General features: G+C 33.8%; 1 protein-coding gene across 2 annotated transcripts in view; it reads right to left on the reverse strand.

The window, feature by feature from the left end:
• The window catches only part of LOC145687838 (glycerophosphocholine cholinephosphodiesterase ENPP6-like), a 118128-nt gene that overhangs the window by 6881 nt on the left and 92053 nt on the right, over positions 1–19194 (reverse strand). For both annotated transcript variants that reach the window (XM_081761293.1, XM_081761294.1), the window contains exons 5-7: positions 13064–13196; positions 11816–11953; positions 8590–8754 (exon numbers count right to left, since the gene is read on the reverse strand). In XM_081761293.1, the coding sequence (XP_081617419.1) occupies positions 8590–8754; positions 11816–11953; positions 13064–13196 (436 nt within the window). The remainder of the gene's footprint in view (positions 1–8589; positions 8755–11815; positions 11954–13063; positions 13197–19194) is intronic.

Here is a 19194-nt window from a genome sequence, read left to right on the forward strand (position 1 = left end):
TTTTGCAATTTGATTGCTATAAAATTAATAATTTTGTTTTGATTTCTCGCGGCACACCGGTTGGGAAACGCAGACGTATATAATAGTTTGTTTATTTGAACATTGCGCACAAGGAATATGCGTAATCACTTAAAGGATTTAAATGTTCTAAATCCAAATATTTTCTCTATACGATATTTTGGGAACAGGTTTCTCACTTCCAAATAGGAAAAAAGTTCACATGGACCTCTGGTCGGAAGTGGATAGTTTCGGAGTTATAGAGTATCGAAAACGTGAAAAAAAAATGAACGTTAAAGGCCCATAGCTCCACTACTGAAGGACCGATTGCAGTCAGGTCAAGACATCACTGAGGAACTAGTATGTGAAATATCCAAATACCCATTTTTCAGAAGCTCATGTACTTGCACAGTCATTTTTAGGGAGGTTGTTTGGGAGTACGTGATCACTGTCCACCTACCTCTCTAAAAATTGGTGTGCAAGCACTGGAGCATTCTTAAACATGGATATTTGGATAGTTCACATAGCAGTTCTTTAGTAATGTCTTGACCCGACTGCAATCGGTCCTTCAGTAGTGGAACTATGGACCTTTAACGTTCATTTTTTCACGTTTTCGATACTCTATAACTCCGAAACTATCCATTTTTGAGCATAGGTCTATATGAACCTTTTTCTTCTTATTTTGATGTGAAGGACCTGTTCCCAAAATATTGTCGCACATTTCTGTCATACCCTGTATAGAAGAAAGATGAAAATCGTTTTATTGCAATCAAATTTAATATATTTTACGCAGCTTTTGGAACAGAATTATACAAAATAAAAAATTACATTGATAGGTTGTTTTGTGCATTCATACTTGTATTTGTAAATGAAATTTAACATCAACGATCTTCCTTAGAATATACGAAGTTATTTATGATAGCAGTTTTCCAAGTCCAGAGGAATACACAGGTAGCAGCATGGAAAAGTGAAATTGTTACAGAATTATGAAAACGCAAATAACAGTGGGATCTGGTGTCAAATATAAGTATTATCATAGATTAATCTATGGAATTGTCTCAATGAAATAAATGATTAGACAGAAGTAAATTACCCATATATATGCATTTACGAACATAATTCCAGATACAGCTGAACGCCAGTTTACAAAATCTAAAAGATAAAAAATAATGCAATAATAATAATAGTAATAGTAATAAAATAACAACATGTGATTGATAACAAAGATTGACAATAGCTGACTAAAGTTTATCCACTAAAATGACGTTGTAGTGGGGAGTTAAATGCAGCCTCAGAATTAAGTAAGTCTATTGGTGTTTGTGACATTTCGGTGTATAGTTTAGGAAGCCTGTAAAACAGAGAACGTTAACTATTGAAAGTCTAGGCCGTACTGCATGAAAAAGGTATGTGTTACGTGTTTGCCTTAAGGAAATTCGGAGGTATAATTCTGAGAGTAGTAGCTTTTCGGACCTCAGTTGACCACGTGAGAGTTTATACAGATATTTGAGGTCACTGATTTTATGACGAGTGTCAGGTAGGTGAATATTTAATGTTTGTAATAGTTCGTGTTTTGTCATCACACATGTGCGACGTACTCTAAAGCGTTACTATTGCAAGGAAGAAATTTAGAACTGAGTTTAGCCGGGATAGGTTTGTAGGAGCTGCTATTGTCTAGATAGGTGAACAATATTCCAATATTCCAACTTAGGAGAAATTTGCTAAGGAAGAGATGTTCCGTCTGTTAGTCTATACAGAAATCCTAGAAGACGCTTCGAATCCTTAGTGATAGTGATATTGAATCACCCTATATATATATATATATACAGGGTGGTAGGTAACTCCACCGACAAACTTTGAGAGGTGATTCCTTAAACATAGGTCGAAAAACGTTTCCTTTCAGAGTTATGAACCACCGAAAATTCGAAAAATCATGTTCCGAAACGCCCTGCCTGAGAAACTATAGAGCCTATCCTAAGCAGTTTAAGGAATTACACAGGAACTGGTATACACTCTATCTAAATATCGATGTTTCAGAATTCACCGGTACCAGCGAAACGAACGCACCACTAGTACTCAAAGGAGTATTCCTATACTGCAACTTCCTTTGTACAGTTCCTTTCACTGATAACGGAGGATGTTAAAACATGGATATTTAGATAGATCGCATACTAGTTCCTTTGTAATTCCTTAAACCGCTTGGGATCGGTCCTGTAGTTTCTAAGGTAGAGCGTTTCGCAACGTGAATTTTCGCCGGCTCATAACTCTGAAAGGAGACGTTTTTCGTCCCATGTTTATTCGGACTTTTTTCTTTCATTTCATATAAGGAATCACCTCCCAAAGTTTGTCGGTGGAGTTACCTACCACCCTGTATATATATATCGAACATTTCTTTCTTTCTTTACGAGGAACAAAGTAGAAAATAGGATTATGGATTTGACAAAATACAATGAGACTGACCACATTGCGAATGAAGAACCAGCAGTACTTTGAAGAGAACAAAATTACAATAAATTGTCAGTTTTCACCTGAGATCCAAATACATTTTTTTTTTTTTTTAAATAATAACTATTTTCTTTTTCTACAAAATGAACATTAGTAATGTTCATATTCAACAAGACTATTAGATAATAAATTAATAAAGTACTTCCAAAATTTAGAGAAAACGATGTCCTCATTAGAGAATGAATTAAATCATTATCTGATATTGAATATTTGACGTTTGAAATGCAATATTTTTGTACATGGTTGAACATGTGACAATATTTAATTTCTTTCCGTTGCACTGTTTCCAAAGTATTATATACACTCTTTCTATAAGAAAGATATGATTTGTTTTTTTTTCTTTCTTTCTTTTACTAGTATTCCAGATTAATAGAGTGTATTACAACTAAGAGTTTATTGATTCCTTATTCACCTTACTTCGTTACGTACACAACGCCTTAATCAATACATTGATCGCATAGTAACTTTCCCAAGACTATTACAAAGTATCAACATGGAATACACTCGAAATTATAATAAAGAATACAAATTTAAGATGAAGATAAAAATAAAATAAGATAATTATAAATTAACATTGAAGGGCAATTATAGTAAAAATTTAAGTAAAGAGAGAATATAAATATAAAATAAAGACGAAGGAAAATAAATGCAACAAAAGAAATAACAACCAGTTTCCATAGCTAGGATCGATCGCAAATTTAAAGCCAGTGAAGAAAGACAACAAGAACGCTGAAAATAAAATAAGGGAAACTAAACAAAGCTTACCAGCAAAGGAGCGAAAGCCATTGTTCAACTCCCAGCATTGCCAAAAAGTGATAGTGCAAATGAAGAAAACATCCAGTATTCCAAATAATCCTGTTGAAGATGCAATCATAAAGTGAACGACTCCAGTATAGTGTGTGTGTGAGGTAAATTAAACTTTTTTACTACACGTCTGTTTGAAACTTTTGATAGATGCAAAGTCTCCCACCACAACGCTATTCGTCTTCTAATAGTTGTAGAAGAAGCTTTCAAAACGTATTTATAAATCATACTTCACTTCAGAGTCGAAAGAAATAATTCAGGAACAGAAATTCAAGAAAAATTTAGTGTAGCAAATTTGAGAACTCTGGTTTCGCATTGAGATGGCATATTGCTTCTAGCTTTATCTGCCACGGAGAAGATTAATAGATATGTCATTACCGTTGTCTTTCGCGGAAAAGAATATTTGTTAGGTATAGCGGAAATCTCAACATCTAGAGAAGACAAGGTTGTTGCCGTTTACAAAGCGTAGAAGAAAAAGTACAGGTATTACCTCTGGTAGGGTAAGTGGTGCCTGTAAGAATATTGCGAAAATATTTCATTGTGATTTACTTTACCTTCCATGTCGACATCACATCTTCGAATTCCAAATTCACTGCTAAATTAATGGAATTTAGGCAAAAAAAAAAAAGTCATTATGGTATGGTATTTTACCGTCCTTCATCTGACATTGCATTCTTGAGTTATGACTATTTATATCGTACTCACCTATTTTTGGTGGGGTATAACTCTGAAATGAGGCATTTGAGCAAACATGCTGGTTTATATTAACGAATTGAGAAACAATTGATTTTTAATACATCAATCATTTATATATGCGAATTCGATGTTACACAATGCAGTAATGTTGGTCTATAATTACTTTCATGTTTTCATGTGAAGATTCATTTCCCAAAATTGTTTGGTGTTTTTCCGAACACGCTGTAAATATGAAAGTAATACTCTGATTAGTTAATAGTATGTAATTAAAAATATCAGAATGCTGCGCAAAGAAACTTAGCTGAAGATATCCCCTACTTTCTATGGAAACCTTATTTTGCAGTGTCCCCAAGGCTCTAAATAAGGTTTTGTTCCTTAATAGACTGAAATAGTGTGACGTCACATTCTTTTTATGCCATGGTTGCCATGGTGATCGCCATTTTATTTTCTAAACAAGTAGCTTAAATACCTAAAGGATCTAAATGCAAAGTGGAAACAGTGATGAAATATTTCGGAGATGCAAACATTAGAATGAATTAAATATTTATGTTTCTAAATATTTTTAATCAATGAAACTTAAAAAAAAAAAAGAAAAAGAAACAGAAACCTAAGAAAAGAAAAAGAGAAAACAAATGTACTCATCTTGTTCATAATCAGATATTAACCTTAAGTAATTCTGTAAATTTTTTGACTCATTAAGATAAGTATCATAACATTGCATACGTGTACAGGATTAATGTTTAACAGTTGTTTAGAAAATATGCTCAACCATTCATGTTTTCTTATTGTAGTGTTTCTAAATGCTTTTAAAAATTTGATAGAGAATATAAGAAAAGATCTGACCTATATCCACTGATGGTCCGGATTGAAAATTTCCAAAGGCTTGCTTTTTTCCCCTTTCTTTTGTAATATTCTAACATTCTGTAATTCTGTAATTTTGTAACAAGATAGGTTCATTTACGTATAAGGTATGCTGTAGTATTGGTATAATGATATTTCAAATTACTGTAATGTATAAAATTATGAATTATGTTTAACAAATGTGTCTAATATATATGTACTGCATCAATTAACCATGACGAATCCCATGTACTATCGGAAAATTATTTCCAAGTTTGTACAGAATGGAGGATAAATAAAATGAAATGAAATATTGTAGACATTAATATTGTGCACTTCCATAATCAAGAATGGTCACAAGAAAAATAAATGTCCCAATAAAGTTAATATTATTCTAAAACAACATTTTTTTCTTAAATCGTATATTTTTACATTTTCCTTGTGCCGACAGTTTGTCAATCTGCACGTTAGTGAATTTATATTGTGTATAATTGCTTCTTAAGGTGGATTACATAATAATCACGTTTACATTAATTATTTGATTTCTACCTTATCACTTAGAAATGTGGCGCTTTTACAAATAAGTTCCTTACATATTACTCTTTCTTTTCCAATTTTCTTGATTTTATTCGTAGTTTCCTAAACGCATTTCCATATTCGAAATCTGCATCCTTTCCCACCAACTTTATAGTCGTTAAAACATTTTATAATTGCAATTATTTTACAGCCGCTGTTCTTGTTTGTACTAGATTTTAAAATACACCATTTGCTTTATGCGTTTGTACAGAAAAAACATGGCGATCACCATCGTAACAGAAATAAAATGACGACATCATTATTTCAGTCTATTACTCTACTACTCTTCAATTTTCCACATCCTAACCATGAAGCCAATCGTTTTTGTGCTATGTGGGCTCAATATTCACTTTCCTATATACTGCGAAACCATGCAATTGGAGCAAAGGAATTCCGAGTGAACGTCCGAAAGTGAATTATCACACAGCACTACCTCATTCACAAAAGCCATTGACTTCTGTCCTTTGCCAACTGGATCCAGTTTCTACTTTGTACTCTTATTTCTGCGAGATCCATCTTAATATTATCCTCTCATCTGCATCTAGGTCTTCCTTATGGTCGTTTTACAACTGGATTACCAGTTAAAACTTTGAAAGCGTTCCTACTTTCTTCCCACCTGCCTGACCCTCTTAGACTTGATTATCCTAACAACGTTTAGTAAACCGTATAAATTATATAATACCTCTTCATGAAGCGCCATTCCCCATTCCCGTTTCTCTTGGATCCGAATATTCGCCTCAGGATCTTGTTCTCAAATACTTTCAGTCTATGTTCTTCCCTTAGAGTAAGCGACCATGTTACGCAATCATACAGAACAACAGGCATGATTATCGTTTTATATATTTTAAGCTTCAAATTCGTCGGCAGAATTCGCGACAACAAGATATTTCGAACTGAATAATAACATGAATTCCCTGCTTTCAGTCGACATTTAATTTCTTCGTGAATATGATTTTGGTCTGTTAATATTGATCCTAGATATTTGAAAGTATCCACTTTATCAAAAGTATTATTTAATATTTTAACGCATCTATAATTTGCTGTACTACGGTCTTGATGCACTTCCATGTATTTAGTTTTGTCTGCATTTATTTCTAAACCCATGTCCCTGCAAGCGTTTAATAAAATCTCTGCATTTCTTTCTATTGTTCTCCTATCATCCCCTATTAAATTTACATCATCAGCATACATCATAACCTGGTGAATACCATTCAACTATAGGCCCTGGTTGCTAGCTTTGATTTTCCTTATAGCGTACTCTAGGACAAAGTTAATTAATAATGGGTTCTCCTTGTTTCAGGTCATTCTCGACGTAAAAGCTCCTGAACTAGAATTTCTCTACTCGGACTTTAGTTTCCTATTCATTTAAATATATCTTAATTAATTAATAAAATTAGGTATTCCAAATTCTATAAGAATGTTTTATGTTTCTCTTGTAACCGTGTCGTAGGCTTTTCTAAAATCAATAAATAATTGATGTACCGAGGTATTGCATTCCCATTTCTTTTCGAGTATTTGTCGAATTGTAAATATCTGGCCCATAGTTGATCTATTTCGTCTAAAGCTGCACTGATAATCTATAATAATTTCATCTTGGTATGGGATCAATCTTGCTAATAGAATGTTTGAGAGTGACAGAAGAAAAATGCCTCGACAATATATATATCATGGCAATGGTGTTTGACTTAAAGTAAATAGAAATAAAACTTATGGGACGAGTTGGTCGTTTGGAATAGTGGAGGGAGAAGAACCAATAAATAATGAAAGAAATTTATGTACGTATATTATGTTAAAAAATAGAGAAGAATAAATACAACTAAAAAAATATAAAATTCGGTGACAAAGAAGAAATTCTGAAGGATAATTAAAAATCGGTACTAGTCCTGTAGTGCCCATCTCCCTCTGCTTGTCGCAAAACACACAAATTATCACGATAGTATATATGCCCACATCTTCCTCTCCCACGTCCTTCCATGTTCCTTAGAAAAAGAAGGAAAGATAGCTATAATACCATCTTATCCGTGAACCACTCTCCTGGTTTTAATATCCAACTTCCGTACATTCAGTCTGTTTTCTGTTTCTATTTTTGACATGAATTTTTCTCTTATTTACTACTAGCATCAAGTACCCGCTTCACTGGGTTAAACTAAGAAAAATTCCGTTAGTCAGTCACTTTTTACTATTACTGAAGCGCTCTGGATTTAAACGGCACCGGATGTGTCGCTGTTCATCTCAGCGACCCTGTAAACTATGGATTCGACACTAATATTGGTCATTTTCAATCATTTTTATATATCTTCCCATCCCCTTCTCTTAAGTTGCACCGTCAAAATGAACTAACAAAGAGCATCCCAGATCCGAACCTCATTTATGTTGAAAATTTGATCGAAATCGGTCGGCAGGTTCAAGAGTTATTAAGTCACTTCATTTTAAGCATTTATATAGATTCAGTTTCTCTCTCCAGTGCCTATGCTGCTCATTAGAATTATCTCCGTCTACTGAACTTTATTTTTGACCTGGCAACACTATCACGTGATTGTATTCCAAGATGGCACCCACTTAAATGCTTCATAGCTACTTTTCTGTTGTTTATGAAGCTTCATTTTTTTTAAAAAAAACTTTCTACTGTTTCTCTTATTTGATGAAGCATATAGCGAAAGTGCTCACATTGTGTTGTTCAATTTTATTTACATTCTCTATCAGCAACGAGACTATACATGACAAGGCATGCAATCATGGGCGGAGCTATGGGGGGCGTAGGGGGCATTGCCCTTCCAACTTTTTGACAAAAAAAATGCTACTTATAAGATCCTTCAATTCTCATTTGTATTAACCTTCCCCCCCCCCCCAACAACCAATTCCTAACTCCGCCTATGCGTGAAATATATAGTGGGATTGAAAAAAAAGCATTGTATTACCTTCGATGCACTCCCATCAAGAATCGAACTTAGGACTCGTGCACGAAAAGCACGCACGGTAACAAGGGAGAAGTACTAGTTATTTTGTCCCAGTGCTTTGTGAGTGTGAGTGTCGCTAGTTTATGGTAGTATTTAGGCTAAGTCTGTAAGTTTTGTTTACTTTCTACTATAAATGACATTTTTTTTTTTTTTTTTTTTTTTTTTTTTATTCTTATGATCTCCAAATTGTTTGAAAGTAATCAGAGTTAATGATTACCTTCTCTTCTCGTCCAGGGAAAGGAATTACAGAAAAGAATGACGCTCTGTCGAGAATCATTTGAACATCTTTGACATCAAGATAATCATCTAGACGGTAGTAGGTTGCTTCTGCATTTCTTCGTGCTCTAGTCATTCCATGGTCCGATAACACAATAACATTCACCTGTAACGGAAAGAAAAATCATACCTATTAGCTAATTGCATAGTGTTCCTTTGTATTATATACAAAGACCGCGTTCTAAATAAACTGTTAAAGCTTTCTGAGTATCTGTAGATCGTTTTAAGCAACAGAAAAACATATAAAGTTATGAAGAATGACACTTATCAACAAATTGCCACATGGTCTCGAGTATACAGGGTTTTTCAAAATCATTGTCGGTTTTACAGAAAAAAGATGAGTTGTATATAATGAAGATACATATAAATACATACAAAAAACTCATCAAGATACCAAACAAGAAAAAAAATATTTGGTATAGAGAGCCTGGATAAAGAGAATAGTTCGGAAAACAGGGATTAGGACATACAGGAAAGGAGGAAGCAGAATAATTAAAGTAGTCAGAAAAACTAAAAGAAATGCAACGGCGGGAAAAGATCAAAAAGATGGAAGAAACGATAAAACAGCACAAAGATGATGTAAAATTGAAAAGGGAAAACAACGAAATATATAAGCATTAGAAAAAGACAAACTACAGGATAGCGTGAGAAGGAGCAGAGGTCATAGAAGTAGGGAATAGGACATTGGTAAGAAAATGGAAAGAAGCCAGGGAAATTACGAAAGGAGGATACAAGGTGATGAATTGGAATGCAGGATTCACGATAAATAAAGAATGGGAGAAGATTCTACTTAAAGAAGAAGAAAGGAAAAGGAAGAAGAAAGAAAGAGAATAAATTAATAAGGGAACATAACAAGGATAATTAGAGGACAAGAATGTATCCAGCAAACACGTATATTTTTAATTGGACAAGTGTGCACCTGTACAAGTAAAAATGAATAACACAAAGTGTTACTTTTTAATGAAGGGGCGGAGTCTAATTAAAAGTACATTTCCGGGAAGTATATAAGAGGTAACCAACTTCCAAGTAGCCAGAAGGAGTATAAGTCTGATGAAGACGCAGTTATTGTGTTGAAACTGTTAGTGATTGTATGTTTTATATACATTATCACATAGCCTTGCTCAGTGTATTGTGTTTCGTTGGCAATATGGAAACAAGGCCTGGTAGAATAGAAAATAGTAAGTGTTGTAAATAGTCCCAAATTCATCTCCATCCAAGTACCGCTTAAAGACATTTAATTACACAAGAATTGACGGTCAAGTGGATTATCAACATTGCTATTGGATAATGAAAATGTAAAAACGAACAGGAAAAGAGAACGTCTGATTAGTGCCACAGGTTTTCTTTAGCAAACCAGGGTTTGGAATAGAAGACATGAAGAGGGTAGGGAGTCAATGAACAAAAGCAACTACATTAAACTGCTAAATTCCATTGTAAAATATAATTAGAAAGAAGTAAACCATTTATTCAACGCAAGTACATTTACTGGAACTTCCGATAGCAACTCTGATCTAAGCAGCTCTGTAGCAGAGGAAATGTTTAACGAAACAGGGCTAAGGATGTTCAGTTCCTACTTCGTTACAGTATTAGTTCCAAAATAACAGACATGGCGACTTTGAAAACTGTTACACTATGTGACAAAAGGATGTCAAGGTGGAGGAAAGAGTTCCGTGATTCACAAATGTTATTGGAAATTGGTCAGCCGCAGTATTGGCTGTGCATGTATAAAAATGAAATAAAGTCTTTAACTTAACGCCACACGATTACGCCATTTAAGCTAAAGAAGACGGAATATTTCGTAGAACGATAATGTGAGAGGAAACGGAAAACTTCGGAAAACTCATGGCCATGATGCTTCCCATGTAACTAACGCATGCTAATATTTCCTTGTGTTTGACAACGCCGAAGGGTGTATTACCATTCATGACCTGTTTACCAATCAGAAACAGCAACGCACGCCACTGATTCTGTTTAATCCTCGAATATATAACCACCTCAATAAACTCAATGTTACTCACATAATCCCATTTTTCTTAAAACGTCGTCTTATTTAACCCGCAATATCACGTTAACTCACCTCACCACAGCATCTCAAACTACATATGTCAGAGTTCCAGTACTTCATTCAAGGGCAATCTGATTCGACGCCTACTTTCTGTGTTATCGCTAAATCATCACTGTTATTAGCTATCGTGTCAGAGGTTAATGTTTAAAATGGACAGATTGTATGTACAATAATTTCACCATCTACCCTTTATGAAAACGATGGAGAATTGTAAACTACTATGTATGTATATTAGCATACAAAGGGCCTATGCGGTTTTCATAAGGACCTGATTGTGTCGCGTGATCAGGTCAAAAGTCACGTTGCGTGCTAAACCGAGTCTAGCGATTATAAATCCAGATGTAAGATATTTCAAGCACGTAACTTCCGCGTGGGGCGTCAAACAACTTGACTTTTGACAATGTTCTATCCATATTTACCTCATGTGCTATACATCGTTTGTAAGCTCTTCATTATGTATTTGCAATAAGCTTTCAATCAGCCATCTCTTTATTATAGTTTTTAAGATGTGTGGATAACTTCATTTTTTCCACTGATTTTCCGTTGACTTCAACATTCATGTTTCGTGATTTTTTTTTTATTTTTATTTTTTTTTTATTATTTTTTTTTTTTACTACGTTCCACCTATTTTACGATAATTTGCCTTTAAAATATAAAATCTCTTCTATATTTAAGCTGAGTTTCAGCCATATCCCTTTTTAAGTTTTGAGGTAAGGGGAGAAATTATTTGTTTTTGATTTATTTTTCCATTGACATTAATGTTAATGTTTCTTGCTTTGTTTGACTATGTTTAATCCATTATAGGACAATTTGTTTTTAAAATATAAAATCAACATAGTCTCTTCTATATTTAAGCTGAATTTCATTCATCTTCCCCAAAGTGTCTCCACATCATTGCAACCAAATAGGCCGTTTATATAGATTGTTTTTGAGTAACACCATTCCGTAACGCCACTTGCAATGTCATTGTATGGAGCTCCTCATTTGTAAAGTTTATTTTCGTGTGAATGTATCGAGTAATTATTTTAATGACATCCTATGTAACAATAAATGGATTATTTTGACAATAAATAAATAACGATTTTACTTGAACCATACTTACTGTTTCATTTAAGTTCCTTGCTTTTAATTTCTGAATGAATCTAAACAATACCCTGTCAATGTCCCGTACAGCTTCTTTCACTGCAATGGAATCTGGACCATAATCGTGACCAATATTATCCACGTGGCTCGTGTAAACCTGTGTAGAAGGGAAGTAAAGTACTCTGAGAAATGGTTAACAATAAATCATTAGGAATTAATAAAGAAACATCCATTCGAAATGCGTAAATTACTGTACTTTGGTAAGATATAAAGTTGGAAAGGCCAAATTAGTTTAGGTTATTAATTGATTTAGTAAATATAAAACGATTTACAAACAAAAAAAGTCGAAGTCTAGCTGATGTACAAACATGCATATTAATTTTAATTCCTCCTGTAACAATAACTCCGGAGCCGTCACTGGAATTGTGACCACTCAATCACATCATTAACTGCCTGTGTTTGTTTAATTGCTATAAATGTAAGTGAATACGTTGATTTACAAAATGTTACGAACTTGTGCACTAATCTAATATTTAATAACAGCAAAGAAATTTTAATCTTAATCCAAGAATTAGGAGAAAAAATTAACTGTAAATACAGTCCGCCAGAAAAATGTATACACTCTTTGTCATTCTGTATCAGGATACTAGCATTGACAATTGTTCTGAAATTTAAGTATGTTGTAGTATGGTTTTTCGCCCAGCAGATGACGGCATTGTTAATTGTTTTCAGTTAAAATTATGTTGTAGTACGGCTTCTTGCTCAACAGATGTCGGTACTATCAACACGGTTACTGAGATAAGAAAATTGCAAGAGCACGCTTGACGTTCGAGCAACGTAACTACGGTTTGAAGTGTTTTATCAAGTTTGGGAATGCCATCGAAGTGCAGCGTCAGTGGAGAGGGGAGTTTGGTACTGAACCACAAACCCACCTAACAATCAAACGCATTGTTGAGAAGCTTGAGGCCCATGGAACGATTTGCGATATTCACAAAGGAAGATCGGAAAGAACGCCTACAGAAACAAGCCCTGCCTGACAGTACCGACATCTGTTGAGAGAAAAACCGTACTAGAAACATAATTTTAACTGAAAACAATTGACAATGCCGACACCTGTTGAGCGAAAAACCGCACTACAACATACTTTAAATTTTATATACATTTTTCTGGTGAACTCTGTAGTAATGGACACATGAAATACGTGAAGGAAGATTAAGCTCCATAGAACAAAACAAACAAACAAACAAAAATTAATAGTAAAATGTACCTGTACAAGATCAAAACCATCTTCTATTCTTCTAAGGGCTTTATCCATGTATTCATCAAACGTATACCATCCATCGATAAACTGGAATGGTTCACAAACTTCAGGAACAATCCCATTGATAGGAACATCACACCTTTAATATAAAAGAAAACTGCATTTTCGAATCTACGATAGGTACAGTATTTAATATACCTAGGTAAATAAAATAAAGAGTTTGTTTGTGTGTCTGTCTGTCTGTCTGTCTGTGTCTGTGTGCGGCATGGGGACCAGAAGAGTGGACCGAGAGTTACCAAATTTTGGTTACGGGTACCTTGTCCAGGCCCCAGACCAAGACGAAGCATTTTTTTTTTCAAAATTGGAACCAGGGGGGTCTCAGGGAAGGCGTTTACCGAAACACATAAAAGTAATAGAAAATGAACGCTATTAGTATCAAATTCATAGTTTTCGCAGTCGTTGAGATCAATGGTAAAACTCCGATCACATTAACTTCCAAATTCACCCCATCTGGCTGTGGGCCGGGGGTCACCGGGGGGGGGGGGGATACCGAGACATGTAAAAATAATCCAAAATGACCCATATTAGTATCAAATCCATAGTTTTCGCGGTCGCTGAGATCAATGGTGATACTCCCACAGGCGTTGACTTCCAAATACAGCCTCCATCGGCTGGGGGCCAGAGGCATTTTTTTTTTTAAATTTCGAACCAGGGAGCTTTTACCGGGGTATGTAAAAGTAATAGAAAATGACAGATATTTTTCTTTGCTCGTTCAGTTTGTTAACATAGATATTTTATCTGACCCATGCGAAGAATGGGTATTTCAGCTAGTATATGAAGAACAATGTATGATGCCTATTGATAAATTCATTGTACCTATTTCAAGATCATGAAATTTGGCGGGAAAGGTCGACATTTAATTAATTTACTAGAAACAGAGTTCTGCTTTAATCAACGTTTAATTTATATTAAAAATTTTATTTAAACGAATGTGAAATTAAACCTTAAACATGGCGGACTCACGAAACCTTAATTAAGCCCGTACAAACCATATACACACGAGAAATCATTTACACGGGAAGAATATCGTGTTTCTATCTTTACACGGGAAGAATAAAGATTATGGGAAACATTTGAGATGTATATACAAAATTCTTCTGATTTCAAAATAGTTATAATTACAAGTTCAGTTTCGCTGAAATTACGCTAAGAAGACCGAGTCAAAATGGTTTCTAGCATTCGGAATCCAATCCAATCCATTAGGCAAATCCTTTCGTCAATCTCGTTATCCCGAATATATATATATATATATATATATATATATATATATATATATATATATATATATATATATATATATATATATATATATATATACAGGGTGCGAATTACCGGGGGGGATGAGGGGGATTTTCCCCCTCAATCACATTTTGTTCCCCCCCAAAGAAGTCAGCTGAAGTATCCCCACCGGGGATGCTCGCTTTCTCCCTCAAACTATGCTTAGTATAACTCCAAATTTCACTGATTTTTGTTATTTCTTGTAAATTTAATCTTCTAGCTGTATTTCGAAATGATCGATGTAAACTGTTCAGTTTTGGTCATTTCTACTTACCACCTAATTACCCACTATTTTCAACGTTGTTTAGTAGAACTATATTATTATGACTACGGTTGTTACTTCCAACTGTACCTTCGTACCCTTCAGTTCGTCATCGTTTGTGAATTTGAATGTATTAATTGCGTATAACAAAGCCACATATAGATTTATAAATGTTCTTAGCGGTTGGCCAAGAAGAAGTAAACAAATAGCGTCTTCTACCATACTTGGCGAAGTTCGGATATGTCATATTCATCCTCTACATTAACGATTATCATCTTATTTTAATTTTTGTTATAACATGTTATTTCATTTTCCAGTGTACTCTTTGTTAGCACATGGTCTTCATTCCCTAGTAGGTTGTGTGTATGCAACTCAAAAGTTGCATTTAATTTGTGATAATTAGCATAGTAATCACTGATTTTACAGTTTACGGAAATGAACTTTTGAAACTACTCAAAATCTGAGATATAGGTATTCTCTCGTAAGTATATGTTAACGTACACGCTGGGGGATACGCTCCTAGTGAGCAGACATGTTAATGAAGGTGCTTTTTAGGTGAATAAGCGAATAATTCAAGATTTGTTTCAGCATTTGTTAATACGACCGGTTCTCCGTGTCATTGTCCGTGGCTGTATAAGCATTTCAACTGGAGCGGGCTTTTTAAAGTTAACCGTTCATTTTTCCATCTTTTCGCTGTACAGTTTGCTGTCCACGCAATTAATGTTGTCTGAAAAACTTCAGTGTAATGTTTTACTTTATTTGAATAACGTAGCCCATAGTGAATCAACTCATCTTCAACCTAACAGTAAAGTAATTTTTAAGTGTTGACTTTCCGTGCCCATCACGGAATCGATATTTGGAGAAAAAAAGTCGTGATGAGCACAGCTTTAGCGGGAAGTAGAAGCACAAGCTCGGCATTTGAATCGAGAGATTTTAAATATTTGGCCTTCGATTTGACCTTGATGTGAGAAATCGAGACCAGCAACAATCCATTTCTTATTTGATAGGCTAATATCTAGATTTTCTTAAAAAAAAATTAATTAATAAAATAAAATAAAATAAAAATGTCCGGTTTAACTGATAATTTTAGTGGTTTTCACAAGACTGAAGTAGGTTTCTTTTCGCAACCTGTATGTATTAATGCAAAGTGGAAGCTTTCAATATGAGTGGAAAAATTAACATATGCTTGTGATCATGGCTATCGCTCGAGCCGAATTATTAACTAAATAAACCTTAGAGAGCTACGGGGACAAGAGTGAGTACAACATTAAAACACGTTCAGAAAGGTTTAGTGGGGTGTGTGTATGTCACACAATATATATGTACATAGTTATTGTCGGTAGATTTATTAAATTAATAAATCTCTTATTTATTACACATGCCACACACACACACACACACATATATATATATATATATATATATATATATATATATATATATATATATATATATATATATATATATATGGGGGTAAGGCATTTATTGTCTCATTTTGAAATTTGAACCTTCAGACTATGTCCTTTGGCCTAATTTTATCCCCCCCAATATAGGTTATCTAATTCGCACACTGTATATATATATATATATATATATATATATATATATATATATATATATATATATATATATATATATATATATATATATATATACTATATATATATATATATATTAAGGTACCTTTGAATGTATTTTGTCAAAAGTGTGACCAAGTTTAATCACTTTCTTTCTTCCCAAATACGAAAGTTTTCTGCGTTTCTTGGAAATTGTTACTCAAAATTTTGTAAATCTCAAACTAAATTTTCGTGAAATCACCCTAAAGATTTTTTCTCGCATCAGTGTTGATGCTCTATCCAAATCGTCTTCTTGCATGAGACATTCACATTGAATATGTCAAACTATATAGTAGGTGTATGTACACATTTAATGAATGCTGAAGATTTAAGTAATACAGAATCTAAAATTGCATATGATGAGAGTCCAGAATGTACAGAAAACGTTTTTTCCTTTCAATGTGTCAGTCCTCTAATAGTCATAAAGGCCATCAATAGAATAAAATCAAATGCTACTGGAGCTGACCAAATTTAGTATTAAATTTATTTTTAAAAAATGCCTTTTATACTAAATCCCATCACCAATATTTTCAACCGTTCTCTTATGAGCGGCACTTTTCCATCTGCTTGGAAAACAGCTTAAGTCCTAGCGTTTCCCAAAACAAGTATTAATGATTTTCGGCCAATTAGTATTTTACCTGCTCTTTCAAAAACATTATAATACATTGTTATTGATCAAATACGAACTCATCTAATGAAATACAATTTTTTTGATCCGTTTCAATCAGGTTTCAGAAAGTACCATAGTACTGCTACAGCTGTTTCTTATGTCACTGACGGCATTAGACTAGCAATGGATAGAAAGCAAGTAACGGTTCTTGCTCTACTAGATTTCTCTAAAGCTTTTCAATCAATTATACATACAATTCTCTTCCATAAATTGGTGACGAGATTTAACTTCTCCAATGGTGCTGTGAAATGGGTCAAAAATTATCTACAGGGACGGAAGCAGTTTGTAACCGTAGCCGATACTTCTTCTGCACTGCAGAATCTCACTCACGGCGTCCCTCAAGGAAGTGTCCTTGGCCCTCTCCTTTTCTGTTTGTACATTAACGACCTTTCTTCTGTCTTACAATACTGTAAGTATCACCTATACGCAGATGATTTTCAAATATATATCTCAGGTCAACCCGAAAACTTGGACAATTCAATTCAACAAATGAATGACGATTTGCACCGCATTTACTTATGGTTAATTGAAAATGGGTTAACCATAAATCCACTTAAATCGAAGTGCATCTATGTGTGCATGTGATGTGATGCGTGTGTGTGTGTGTGTGTGTGTGTGTGTGTGTGTGTGTGTACGTATGATTGGGAGTGTTTTATATATTTTATTATTATTATTGTATTACTAATTATGATACTATTGTATTGCATGGTCAAGTGGGAGACAAGGCAGGAGCCTTAACTTCGCCATGTAAAATAGGACTAAATAAATAAACAAATTCGTAATAATAATGGAAGACTTCTTAATAAACTTACGTACGGCTTGAAATAGAATTACTATTTATATAACACCTAGAGCGAGAATAGGTATAGCCCACCTTTGCTCTCTCTCTTAGATCTTGAATTTTAGAAATTTCTATCTTGTCCATGGTCTAGAGTCTGAGGAAAACATTTGTAGAAAATTTCAGTTACTTATGTCCAACTGTTTCGAAGAATTGGTGAACAGCGAAAAGCAATCCAAACCCGCCTCTCTCCCACCTTAGGCCAGTGGTGTTATTCTAATTTTCTAACAACCGGTTCTATATTGCAACGATAATGTTTATGTATATTAAGTTATAGGACAACAAAGACAACAGCCTGGTACCTTATGATAACAAATCTTGTGGTCAGACTTGTTTGAGCTTGTTTGATTTATGCTGTTAAAAATATAATAAGTGAGGAAGCCGTAAGTGATTGAAGTGTGTTTTTAATTTCTGTGAAATGAATGAGAAAAGTATTAATGAAATACAAAGTTTAAAAGAAATAAAAATAGTTTAAATTGTAGAAATAATTATCGTGGTAAGTTTTGGTGATTATTAAAGCAATTTTAATCCAACTGGGACAGCAATATTTAATTATATACGTGTGTTACTATATATATATATATATATATATATATATATATATATATATATATATATATATATATATATATATATATATATATATATATATACAGGGTGGTAGGTAACTCCACCGACAAACTTTGGGAGGTTATTCCTTATACGAAATGAAAGAAAAAAGTTCTAATAAACATGGGCCGAAAAATGCCTCCTTTCAGAGTTATGATCCATTGAAAATTCGAAAAATCATTTTTCAAAACTCCCTAACTTAGAAACTATAGGATCTATCCCAAGCGGTTTAAGGAATTACACAGGAAATAGTATGTTCTCTATCTAAATATCCATGTTTTACCATCCTCCGTTATCAGTGAAAGGAACTGTACAAAGGAAGTTGCAGTATAGGAATACTCCTTTGAGTACTAGTGGTGCGTTCGTTTCGCTGGTACCGGTGAATTCTGAAACATCGATATTTAGATAGAGTGTATACCAGTTCCTGTGTAATTCCTTAAACTGCTTAGGATAGGCTCTATAGTTTCTAAGCCAGGATGTTTTGAAATGTGATATTTCGAATTTTCGGTAGTTCATAACTCTGAAAGGAGACGTTTTTCGACCCATGTTTATTAGAACTTTTTTCTTTCATTTCGTATAAGGAATCGCCTCCCAAAGTTTGTCGGTGGAGTTACCTACTACCCTATATATATATATATATATATATATATATATATATATATATATATATATATATATATATATATATATACAGAGAGAGAGAGGGAGAGAGAGAGAGAGAGTAGATGGATAGGTAGATAGATAGATATAACTCTCTTAGGGAACAAACCATACAAGATAGACAATATATATAAAAAAATTGAT

Source organism: Thermobia domestica, chromosome 6 (assembly GCF_964235325.1).
Source record: "Thermobia domestica chromosome 6, izTheDome1.hap1.1, whole genome shotgun sequence".
NCBI lineage: Eukaryota > Metazoa > Arthropoda > Insecta > Zygentoma > Lepismatidae > Thermobia > Thermobia domestica.